This window comes from Centrocercus urophasianus, unplaced genomic scaffold (assembly GCF_019232065.1).
Source record: "Centrocercus urophasianus isolate 14NV4802_14NV808 unplaced genomic scaffold, USGS_Curo_1.0 seq_18, whole genome shotgun sequence".
In the NCBI taxonomy this organism is placed as follows: Eukaryota; Metazoa; Chordata; class Aves; order Galliformes; family Phasianidae; genus Centrocercus; species Centrocercus urophasianus.
In genome coordinates this window covers 15899764-15912569 of record NW_024884733.1, presented here as the reverse complement: position 1 = coordinate 15912569, position 12806 = coordinate 15899764, and the positions used below count along the sequence as shown (strand labels likewise).

The following is a 12806-nucleotide window of genomic DNA, read 5'->3' as shown; positions in this document are numbered from 1 at the left end:
AAAAAAAAAAAAAAAAAAAAAAAAAAAAAAAAAAAAACCACACCAAACATGTGAAATGGTGCTTACATTAAACTCTTTCTGGATAAAGGAACTGACAACAGCCTACAGATTCTGACTTAAGACTTAGCTTAGGAAACTGAGTTACTTTTATGCACAAACCAACACAGTAAGGAACATATTATAATGTCACAGTCCTTCTTAAGAAGAACTGAGTACACTTTTTGGCAATTCGTGTTATATCTTCTCCAATATCCTCATTACAAAAAGAAAGATATGTTTTGGTTTCAGTAAATAACATTTAGTACCTAATTTAACATTAAATTAGGCTTATTTATGTTTACATAAAAAAATAACAAACTCTTTGCTCCTTCTGGACAACGGGATGGGAAAAGAGGGTGATACTGTTCAGTCCAAAAGAATGTTAAAACAGATCACAAATAGGCTGGAACGATTTTGACTCAGTTTTAACCTTGCCAAAATACAGCTAGCTTAACGTGCCCCAGGTTTTAAGCTGGAACTTTTGAAGTTCATTACATACAGATAATGCTTGATTGCCTGCTGAATATTTATGAACGAAGAGAGCATTTAAAGAAATTTAGGAGTATGTAGGTACAGTGTGGCGGAGACCACATGGAAACAGACACCAAACTAATGATAGCGTTTTCTGCTCTGGGTTCTTCCAAAACTCCCAAGTTTAATGAGCATGGACTATTCCCCACCCCCCACCTTTTGTGCACTTCCACAATGTAACAAAGAACAAGTGTTCCCATCTGTGTGCATTTAAGAAAGTGACTGAATCCTACAGCTCCCTCTCACTTCTATACATTTACAAAACATAAAATAATGTATAATCAAAAGCATAACAAAGCATAAAATTGTACATGTTTCTGTAGTACACTCTAATAGAATCATAAGTTGGACCTATCCATTATAAAATGTATTCAATTGGCGTGCAAGGAGTCAGTTTCACTTTGCTGAGAGAGAGCACACAACAGCAAAAAAACAAAAAACATTCAGTGTGAACATCTACCAGACACTTAGCAAAATCAGCACTGAAAATCTATGTAATAATTTGCATTGATGTACATAACTCACTTCATCCTTTTCATTTTTAAGTAACTGGTGCAAATTCCTGTTCTTGCTTTGCAGTTGTCTGTCTCTTTCCTGAAGGCCAACTATTTCCCTTTTAGATAACTCCAACTGCTCCTAGAAAAAATGTTCACAGTTCAGTACCAATAAAAAAAATAGCTAAGGATAAAAGATATTGAAGAAAAAAAAAAAAAAAAAAAAAAGCTAAACCACCTCACTTGAGACAAGCCTTTCTGCATATTCGACTGCTAATGTTTCACCTTGCATTCTCAACAAGTTCTATTTTCTGGTCCAAGCACTAAGACTCTCCAGTACAAGAAATACTCCCACTCATAAAAAACAAAGATACAGTTATTGCTTTTTAATAAATCAGGATTCTGTAAGTATCTATAACTCAGGAGTAAGAGGATATAGTAAGTAACACGTATGGGTTGGGAATGATTTTAGTGGAGTATTTCTATTAAATAAACAATAGAATAATGTACGTAGATATGCATGCTGTGTCCACAACAAAGCAAATGGGACAATTTACATAAAACAAAGCTTAACCTAAGTTTTGCCAATAGCTTCAGAACAATCTTTATAAAAAGGCTTGGTGGGCAGTTACCCAAGAAATCTAATGACAAAAAGAAATGCGAAAGACATAAGGAGAAGAATGACAATGCATACTAGAAAAGTTACCCACACGGGGTCTTTGTTTTTACTGATTACAGTTACATTGTGAATTTATCTTCTAGAGCTGGGCATATTCTTTCAGCAAATTGGATGAGCTGAACTGAACTAGTCAACATTTGTTTTCTTTTATTAAAGAAATCATTAAAGAAAACTTCTAAGCAAGAATTAAAGTTGTCTTATGAGTTCACACCTCATTAAGGAATTTTCAAATGAAAAAAATTCAAAAAATAAAAATATTCATAAAAGTACAATTGCAAATTAGTACTAGGGAGGTAAAAAAAAATTATTCACTGATAAGTACAGTATCTGTTAACACAAACACTGCATTATACACACACACACACACACACACACACACACAGGTGAAACCATCTTGTTTTCTACCTTTAATTTAGCATAGCAGTTCTGTAAGTGATCCATATCACTGCCCAGTTTCAGATGCTGCATTTCTACTTCTTCCTGAGCTCGAAGGTTCTTATGCTGCAGTACAAGCAATTCATTCATGCAATTTATGATAGATATTAAGTTTAATTCCTTTCCTTTGGACTCTGCATAAATAGAAGGAAAGCCCAATGTTGTCAATTCCTGGTGAAAGACAAATTGGAGAGGGTGGTGGAATAAATAACTGGATAAATCTTCGAGATAAACAGTATCAGTTGAAATCCTATATAAGAAGGCAAAAAAATGTATTCTCCTGCAAACCAACTTCAGCTTCTGAGCATTAAGAAAGAAGCCTTCCAAATACAGTGCATCTTCATTACCAAAACTGACATACAGACATTTTCAAAAAGCCTCCAGTAAGCAAGATGTGGCTTACCCTATTGAGATAGGATATACTCTGTTCAATATTCTCTTCTGTGCAGAAGGCACTGAAAAAGCTGTGCATGCTTTTGGATGAAGGCAGTGACAAGTGTAGCACTTGAGAGTTCATGTTTGGGGGAGATATCCTTTTCTCTGAGGTATATTGAAATATATTTTTGCTATCTAAAAGACAAAAATATTAAGAAACAATTCAGGACTAGTAGTTTAGGATATCACATACAAAAATCTTAAATGAAATCCCTTTACTGAAATTATTATTCATAGCTGTTCACAAATCTAGAGCTTAGAACTTCATCTAGAATGAAATAAAACACAATAAATATATCACAACAATAATTTTAAAAGGACAGTTTAAAATTTGACTGCATTCCAGCAGCATTCCTATTATAAAAAAAATTACTGTACTATTAGACTGGTTAATATCATGTTAAATCAATCTCATGTTTAAAGCCCTAATGTCTCTTTACCAACTATAACACCCTGGTAGAGTTAGCACATTTACTAAATTTAAAATATGACCAGTTTACCTGATGACAGCACTGGCACAGTTACAGTCTTCCAATCTCCCATAGCAACAAAACAGGCAGGGTACCTGAGCAACCCGTTCAGCAGTGAAGTATTTAGTACAACTCCTGGCAATCTGCGTTACGTAGCCATCTCCTAAAATAGTAAGAGCATTTTAGATTAACAGCTAGAAGATTAAGGTAAGCATGGGAGACAGACTACTAGTCCTAAATCATGTGACATTTTTTCTTCTTCATACTGTAAAGAACACCAGAATCACAGTAAATATTATGCTGTATAAGTGATGCATCTATCTATACTTAGGCTCAGACTTCATTACGTCTTTTAAACAATCAGCTCAGACTTAAACACCACCTGCACACGAAAAGAATAAACACACTGTAGATAATTCAATTGTTTCTGTTGATGTGGGTCAGAGAAAACACAGCAAGCCAAACCATCCAATAATTTTCTGCCACATAACCAGAAAACAATTTTATCAAGACAAATTTCTGTGAATCTTAACATGAATCTGTCTTAGTAAGATTATTATTTAAAGGCTAAAGAAGAGATTTATTGGCAGAGAGAAGGCAAAAGAACTTCTAATACATATTTAGCTGTTTAACTTAACCTATACAATTCACTGTAGTGCCTATACACAGCTATATTGCCTTTTCCCTGGGAAGCTGCTTCATTCTTTGCAACATCTCCAAAATTGCTGAAGGACTATAGAATAGAAAAAGCCTTATTCCACTGGCACAGCCACTCAGTATAGCACCTTCCCTCTGAAAACCAAAAGAAATTCACACATTCATAAGATGCATGAAACATCAGAGCTGGTGCACTGCCAGAAATTTAAAATCCAGCAATGACATTTAAGATCTAGACAGTCTAACTCATCAGCTGCTATAGGAACAGCCACCTACAGGAAAACAACTCTTCACCTGTTCAGGAAAGAAGGCTCCCATTTTTTAAAATTACAACTACTGACCAAAATCTCAAGTCAGTTTGAGATGGACACCATAGCTTTTAAAGAGTACAGACGAGTTTGCTATTAACTCCTCCTAATGTTCTATTAAGCACACTCTTGGAAATGCAACTTCTGGAATGCTGACAATAAAACCTTGCTTTTTTATCATTATGGGGAAAGCTATCATTTGGAAAACCAAACTGCTGTCTACTTAAGCCACTAGACAGTTGCGGGTGATCTGTTACCCACAAGGTCTCTTGTGAACAGAGAAGAAACCACACTAATCTCCTTCTGGACACCATGAAGCATGCAAAATGGCACTCAAATTAACGTCAACTTCTTAAGAGGTCATACTGGTATACAGCCGTGCCACAGAACACTCAGCACTAGAAAATAGAATATCCCACTGCATATTTCTGCAGGTTCATAAATATTCCTGGATGAAAAAATACATAACTATTGCTCAGATGAGAGGAAAATGTGCAGAAAGTACTAAATTACATGTCAGAAAGTTCACATAAAACACTGAGAAAACACCGTAAGTGTTGTAACAATCTAGTGGCCATTCTTACTCAAAAAAGAGTTGTGTCTGCTTTCCCTCTGCACATTTGAATTTCTCAGCATTTTCTTTCTGTGAAACTAAGATGTGCTGAAAAAGAAAATGGATATTCACATCCTAAGGGAAATGACTGACTTCATGCTTGTCATTTCTGATGCCCGTAAGGCAGTCTTCTCATTTTTCCAATGAAGTCAACTGTGCTTTTAAAAAATGTAATTCAAAAGACAAAATAAAATGAAGACACTTCTTACATACTCATTTGGCTTCTGTTGGATCCATCAGAGAGAAACTTGCAGATGAAAGAATGGGAAAAAGGCAAACTAAACTACGAGTATATATAGAATGCAATCCTGCATTCTAATTAAGAATTTGAAACTCAAAACATACAAATTCCATTAATGGCTGTTGGAAATTCTACAAAAATACCACCAACACTTCAGATATGCAATTCATTCCAAATAATCTGGCTTCTATTTTTTAAGAAACCCCTAAGAGATCTTACCAGCCAAATTACCTCCAAGTACAATTACACCAACCCACAGGTCTTTACACTGAGAAAACTGTTTTGACACAGCATCTATTAACCCACACAACCCTTGACTGGAAGTGGAAACAGGACTAATGCAGGTGGTGGAATGCAATGATTCTCCATACTTTAGTTTTGCAACTTGCATGCTGTGTTACTCGCAGCAAAAGGTTTTCAGGGCTCCTCTTCTGCGAAGCTTTGTTTCTAGGTACACCAACAAGAGTGTACACCAACAATGAAAATGAGCAGAAAGACAGATTCAGAAGAATGGCTAGCAATTATAGAGAATGCAAACATACAGAGGGAATATGAAAACGTCCATCTAGATAATGCAACTATATTCTTCTCACATGTAGGATTCTAGAGCTTTTTGATTTGAAAGGGCAGCTAGCAATACAGTACATACTGTTCAATACATCAGACTCACAAATATATATCACAGATTCACTGTCTGGTGAGTGCTAAACTAAAGAACTTCAGCTGTTAAACCAACCCTCAAAAGTAGTTTAAATTATTTCACGGCATCAGAAGAATGCACTAGCTTTGGAGCAGTTCCCAGTTAAGAGCACAGTCAGCATTTTGTACTTGCATCATCTTCATACACTGTATGTAGAACCACACTCAGATGTGCATGAGACAATCCCCATGTCAGCTGCAGAAGGGAATGCCACAAGCCATTAGTTCCGTGCTAAGACCGTCTCATCAGCTCCACGTGGCTTCTGCTGCCAGTTCAGGACCTCAGCAATGATTTTTAAAGCTACCTCATGATTAAGAATCATCAGCTACATTTCCTTGCCAATCTAGGCAGTTTCTCTGGAGCAACACATCTTAAAATAGGCTCACTGAAATATGCAAGAGACTGAGGAGCATCATTAAAGAAGACAGTGGGGATGCAAAACAAATTTGGATACACTCTGTTCATAAGATACTCCACCTTTAGTTCTCTGCAGTACTTGTTTTAATCACCACAACATATGGAGGAATGCATTCAATGCATACCTGAAGCAGTATTTGTTTAATTATAGAAAAAATAAAATAGCAAAGATTTTAAAGTGTTTTCGGGATCTCTCTAGGCTATCCAACTTAACATAGGAAAGCTTTAACTACAGAAAAGGGCCAAGAGGTTCCCTGCTTCAGTTTTTTGAGGGGGAAGAGGAGAAAATGATTTGTTGTTGTTTTTGAAGTTGTTTTTCTTATTTGTTTCCCTCACCCAATCCCCAATCCCCTTAAATCCTGTTGGTAAGACATAGTAAGAAGCTAAAAATAAAATTAAAAAAATAAAAATAAATCAACATTTGCTGTTTCCCAGAATCTCACACTGAACCTAAAAACCTATGGGTGGGAGAGAAGAGAAAAGAACAAGTCTCTCAACAGCCCAAGCTACTGTAACTACTTAATGATTTTCTTTCCGTGCCCATTCTGCCTATGCAGCTATTTCACTAACAAGGGAAGTGACTCACCCAAATATCTATAACGACCCAGTGCCTGCCAGACACTACTTTGCCTATTGGCAGTGACACTTGTTCCAGTGATGAACAAGACCTTGGAGGATCTGAGGGCCAATTTCACATGGCTGAACAGAGTGGCAGAGCCATCCCACTGCAACTAACAAAACCTGAAAATCTGAAAAGAAAACAAAGAAACAAAGTGTCCTCCTCCTTCCACCAATATACACACACACAAAAATTTACAGAGAGCTTGATTAATACCAAGAATCAAACAAAGAATCACTAACAGGAAAGTACACACACAAAAAAATCCTAGAACTTAAAGCTATCGTGATAATACACTAGAATTTAATCCTAGTAAATGCAGCTGAAGCTTTGCTGACTTTTTTTTAATATTTAAATAAGCCCACAGGTACAGCCCTATGAACTCTTACGTGATTCATTATCGTGCATCTTTCTTTTCAAGGTAAGTTTACTCTGAACTTTGAAAGCTACACTACAAATGGAGAAGCAAAAGTGGTTCTTAAAATCACTGTTTTGTGCTCTGGGGTGCAGGGGAAGGACTGTCAACAACTGTGCCAAGATTCAAGACAAATCAGATAAAGTGAGCCTAAGTTCAGACTGTCAAATTCCAAAACCCACAAGCAGTAAGCACTAGGATTATAAACTTCACACATCACAGTATACTTCCAAAAATCCGAATATAGTTTTTAAACTTGAAAGCAAGTAGGAGTATCTGAGTTTATAAAATTCTTTCGGGCAACTCTGTATAAGGAGAGAAAAGCTTGTAATAGCAATGTACCACGATCACATTACACCACCTGGTCATCTCTAAATCGCACAGGTATAAGAGTGACTGGATGGAGATCAGTGACAAGTGATGTCCCTCAGGAGTCGGTACTGGGAGCTTTAACATCTTCATCAATGACATCAACAGCACCATCGAGTGCACCCTCAGCAAGTTTGCAGACGACCAAGATGCGTGGTGCGGTCTGACATGCCTGAGGGACGGGTTGTCATTCAGAGAGACTTAGATGTGCTCCAGAACTCTAACAGGTTCAATAAATCCAAGTGCAGGGTCTTGCACTTGGGCAATCAGTACAAGCTGGTGGATGTAAGGATGGAGAACAGCCCAGCTGAAAAGGACTTGGTGATACTGGTGGGTGGCAGATGGGCATGAGCCATGCATGTGTAGCCCAGAAAGCCATCCATATCCTCAGCTGCATCAAAAGAAGCATGGTCGCCAGGGCAAGGGAGATGATTCTGCTCCTCTCCAATGTGCTGGTGAGACAACATCTGAAGTACTGCATCCAGATGTGGAGTCCTCAGTACAGGACAGATGTGTACCTGTTCAGAGCATGAGCAGTCGAGGGTCACAAGAGTGATCCAGGGATGAAACATGAGGGCAGGCTGAGAGCCGAGGCTGTTCAGCCTGGAGAAGAGAAGGGCTCCAGGGAGCTCTGAGAGTGACCTTTCAGGGCAGGCTGTAAGAAAGAAGGGAAAAGACTCTTCAACAGGGTCTGTTACAGCAGGACAAGGGGAAATGGTTTCAAACTAAAAGAGGGGAGATTTGGACTGGACATAAGGAAGAAGTTTTTTTTTTTTTTTACAATAAGGGTGGTGAAGCACCGGCACAGGTTGCCCAGACAGGTGGTGAGTGCTCCATTCCTGGAGACATTCAAGGTCAGGCTGGATGGGGCTCTAAGCACCTGATCCAGCTGTACTTCCAACTCAAAAGATTCTACAACACATGAAAAAATGCATTATCTGGTAACTGAGAAAGCTTTTTTCCCTAAGTTAAGGTGGATAAGTGAAGGCAATCTGAAAAGAGCTCTCCTCATCTCTCAGTGTTACAATGTCATGGAAAAATGCGAGTCAGCATCAACCAAAAAGCATCAACCAAACATTTCTCTTCCACATAAGTACTACAAGTTTCAACACATACACAGATTTTGACTTAAAAAAAATGAAAGAAAATTAAAGCATTAGTTAGTTTTTACTTAAAAGGCAACATGATTCCTTCTAATTACAGTAACATCCCAAGCTGAGCTGTGAATCTGCTTAAGGCTATTACATTTGTCTAGTAATCCACGGATGCCAAACAGATGGCTTTTATCCAGATAAATCAAAGACATAATAGTCCATGTAAATTTAGGGTGCACACTAGTCATCACATTATAGGTTTACAAATGTATCTGAGATAATGTCACAAGAAACACGCTTATTTTATTCATACAATTGCCTTGAAGGTCCATCCATCTCTTCCCTAAAATTTTGATAAATATTCTCTCTCTATGGCTGTTTTAATAACAAAGTTGATAATCAGCACTATAACATAGCTCAGATTTGATGGTAACTGTGTATCTGAAAGAGCTCCTTTACCTGCAGAAACCTATTACAATCGTAGTGACTTTCGTTAACCCTGCAATTTCAATGACAGGTCCTGCAACCAAAGCAGATCTAGATATTTCCTCCCTGCACTTACAGTACTGTGGCAATTAAAAAAAGAAAGAAAGAAGGGGCAGGGAGGCACAAAAGGGTGCATCCTTCCACTTATTTAGATTCAAAGAGAACATTTATTTAATATGTGCCAAATTTCCAACTAAACTTATCAGTATTGTCAAAAGTAACCTCAACAGGTAAGCCCACCACTCAGCCTGTGAGTACTGCTGAGCCTTCTTCACTATGAGCACAGCAGCCTGGAAGATCCCTTACCTACATTTTTCAGATCTATTTTACTTAACAAGTCATGAAAAAGTTGTAAGGATAATTTTTTTCTTTGATATTCAATAAGTAAAACCACACAAAAACATACCCTTAGAGCTGATAAAATGTGATGTTGGACAGATGTTCTCTTACTGCCTTTGTCCCAAACACTCAGGTTAGAAGGACTTCTCTACCATCTCAACATTCAGCTCTACCTTCAATATGCATATAATGATATCAGTGCAACCTCTGAAAAAAATTGGAACACGAGGAAATATTTCATCTGACTCCCAAAGTCCTACCCCACATTGAGCCAATACTATGGATCTTTGTAAGATTTTCCCTATTGTTAAAGAATAGATCTATTTCTGTTAATCTTCTGAATTTTATTCCTCTGTTGAAATCAAAAATCATTTGTACACATAGCAGGATATTCTATTCCAGCTACAAGGCCTTCCCCTATCATGAGTGCCTAAAAAAGCCTCAGGAACTCTGTCTTCTGTAGTTCCTCCTTTTCCTGAACTCAACATTAACCATAACTTCGCTGTCTGCAAGCAGAAAGCAAAAAGAGAGGGAAAGGAGTGCGAGTCTGACCAGTTCCTAAAGCTAATAATATTTACAGGGCAGAGCCAGATCTCAGCATTCCAGCTCTCGGAAATGATGCAATTCACAAGGTTCAGTAGCACGTAACCTGTACGGTAAAACAGGTGGCAGGTAAAATGGATGGCACATCATCAACGTAACTACCTTCTCTACAGAATGCCAGAAGATTCAAAGAACGGTTGCCCTGTAGGCTACACGAGTCACAGAGCAGATGTTAGCTGGCAGTAAATATGACTGGTGAAGTGTCACCACAACTTAACGCAGAAGAAACATTAACAAGTCTGCTACAGTGCCCTGAAAGAAGGAATCAGCCAACATGCCTGGGCAAGAAAGTATAACTGGATTTCCAAAAAGCTTTTCACAATGTTCCCTACCAAAAGCTCTGAAGCAGTGATGCCAGGGGATTTACTAATGACTGATTATTTGTGGAGAAGGAGAAATGGTAGGAAAGAGTTGTATATTTTCCCCTTCTTCCTTCTTTAAGTATCGTATAAGCGTTATATGAAAGCCCTAAAGAAAATTAAGTCACAAATGGGATCTGTTGTTGGGAGAACTTTCACAGGTGCTGGGAGGGTCAGTGAGAAAATTTACTCATGGTACAGAGTTATTCAGAAAAATAAACTGTAGGATCGAATGATAAGAACCCCAAAAGGTAGTATGCATACTACACAAATGGTAATAAAAATCCATGTTTGTGAACTATTATTATTATTATTAGGAAGAAAAAAAACACAACACTGACTCAGCTATGTACTTAAATCAACTGGCTCTAAGTTAAGCATTATCACGCAAGAGATCACAGAGTCACTGTGATTACTCCTCTGGAAGTAACAGCTCACAGGCAGTTAATAAAACATTGGAGCCCAGGACAGAAAAAAAATGAACATCATAATGGTTCCATACAAACGCTGAGCTTCCCCCATTGAAATAGCACACATCATTATGAGCTTCCCTATACAAAATGCAGAAAACAAGTGGTGGAAGAAGGTCAGCCAATGCTTCCATATAAGAAATTAATAAGCAGTGACTTTTCCTCTGGAGCAGCTAGAGAAATAGGACAAAATATGTACAGAAACATGTAAAGAAAAAAATTATCACTTCATTTAACATAGCAGCTATGCAGAATGAAATGAAACATTCAACATGAAAGCTGGAAAAGAAGCACTGTTAAATCACAGACTCGCATCACCATGTGCTACATAAGCTGGCTAAAATCATACGAAAGGCACACATCAAAAGCTAATGAATGTAAGAAGAGGAGCAAGCTCTGCTCGGAAATCCTTCAGCTCCACAGTGCAGTGCGCTGGGAGGACACTGACAGAGACATCGCTGCTCAGCAGCCTCTGCTGATCGTCTTTTCCTTAGCATCTGCTGCCAGCTGCTTTCAGAGACAAGCCGAACCCAAGGAACCTGGGATAGCCTCCAGTGCCCTCTCCAGTCCAGCCAATGACTGATACTACGCTATTTCTCTCCCAGAACAGAAAGAACGTTTTTCTCCCCCACTACTCTTCCGAAACCATCATCAACGGCATCAAATCCCGTTTCAAGCTTACTACTGACGTTTACCTCGCACATTCACGTTTCATTCTGCACGCCTCCCGATTTGAGTCATTCCCCTGAAAATCCCGAATTCCTATCATACTTGGCAGCACGCGGAGCCCTGCGAAACCACCTCATCGCAGCACAGCGCTCTGCGCAAACGGGGGCTGCAGCAATACTACGAGCGCATCCCGTGTTACAATTCGACCCACAAATTGAACGGAGTCTCGCTGTAAACACAATTTTTGTTGTTTTTTTTTTCTTTTTTTTTTTTTTTTTTTTTTTTTTAAAACGAGACACGCAAGCAAGCCAAAGCCGCACAGTCAATGCCTCCCGCAGAGCCCCGCTCCCACCGCGCACAGCCGCCAGGGCTCCCAACCTCCCGCGGTCGCTGCTCGCCGCCCTGCGGACACCGCCAAGGCGCCGGGCCTGCCTTCCAGGGACGAGCTTCCCTCAGCCCCACGGGTCAGCCCGGGCCCGCCAAGGAGCGCACTCCACACCGTAGCGGTCGGCAGCGGCTTCCCCCGCGGGCAGCCCAGAGCCGAGGCGAGGCGCGACCACCCCGCCGTCACCAACGGCCGCGCATCGCCCGTTACCCGTCGCGCCCGCCTACCCGCGCCGCCGGTGAGAAGGGACAGGAGGAGGAGGAGCCCCGCGTAGCACCACCTGCTGCGGCGAGCAGGGACGGAAGAAAGGAGGAGGGACCGGCTCCCGGGCCAGCTCCGCGCGGCCCCGCGTCCCGCAGCTGCCGCCGCGTCGACCCCACGCCGGGCCCCAGCGCCGCTCCCATTGGCCGAGCGGTTGCTAGGAGACCTCCCCGCGGGTCCGCACCGCCCCTGCGGGCCGCGCCGCACCTGCTCGGGGCGGGACACCTGTTGGCGGGCCGGGGCCGCGGGCAGAGCGGACGGCTGCTACGTGACAGACCGCCCCGGGGCGGGGCCGTGCGCGGAACGTCGTCTGCTGCCATACAGAAGAGTGTACTTAGTGTTTCGTTGTGCTGTGTTGGAACCAGCTCGTTTGAAAATCGCATTTGAACGCTGGCTTACTGAGTCCCATCCCTAAAAAGTGTGCCTCGGTGCCACGAGTCTCCTAAACACCTGCAGGAATGGGGACGCATCATATGGTCGCCCTGTCCGGAGGAGATCCTTTCTGTCCTGACATCCAGTCCCAGCCTCCCTTGGTGCGACTCCATCGTGTGCTGGATAACATCAGTTAGCATATTCACTCTGCTATTGCAAAAGAAAATGTTGATTAACCACAAACCCAGTCATGTACAACCCGCTGTATACCATCGCTATCTTGTGAGTGTGATTAGTCTAATTAGTTTACAAGACTAATTAGAGGAACGAAGAAGTCCTACAGGTC

General features: G+C 40.5%; 1 protein-coding gene across 4 annotated transcripts in view; it reads right to left on the bottom strand.

Annotated features, from left to right (window-relative positions):
- The window catches only part of LOC122160779 (SSX family member 2 interacting protein), a 20079-nt gene extending 7958 nt beyond the window's left edge, over window positions 1–12121 (bottom strand). For 2 of the 4 annotated variants that reach the window (XM_042819652.1, XM_042819655.1), the window contains exons 1-5: window positions 4871–4909; window positions 3114–3246; window positions 2582–2748; window positions 2149–2349; window positions 1096–1206 (exon numbers count right to left, since the gene is read on the bottom strand). In XM_042819652.1, the coding sequence (XP_042675586.1) occupies window positions 1096–1206; window positions 2149–2349; window positions 2582–2748; window positions 3114–3156 (522 nt within the window). In that variant the 5' untranslated portion in view covers window positions 3157–3246; window positions 4871–4909. Of the gene's footprint in view, window positions 1–1095; window positions 1207–2148; window positions 2350–2581; window positions 2749–3113; window positions 3247–4870; window positions 4910–12054 lie in introns of those variants that run through there. The other 2 variants (XM_042819653.1, XM_042819654.1) reach the window with 2 other exon arrangements.
- Between the last annotated feature and the right edge of the window lie 685 nt (window positions 12122–12806).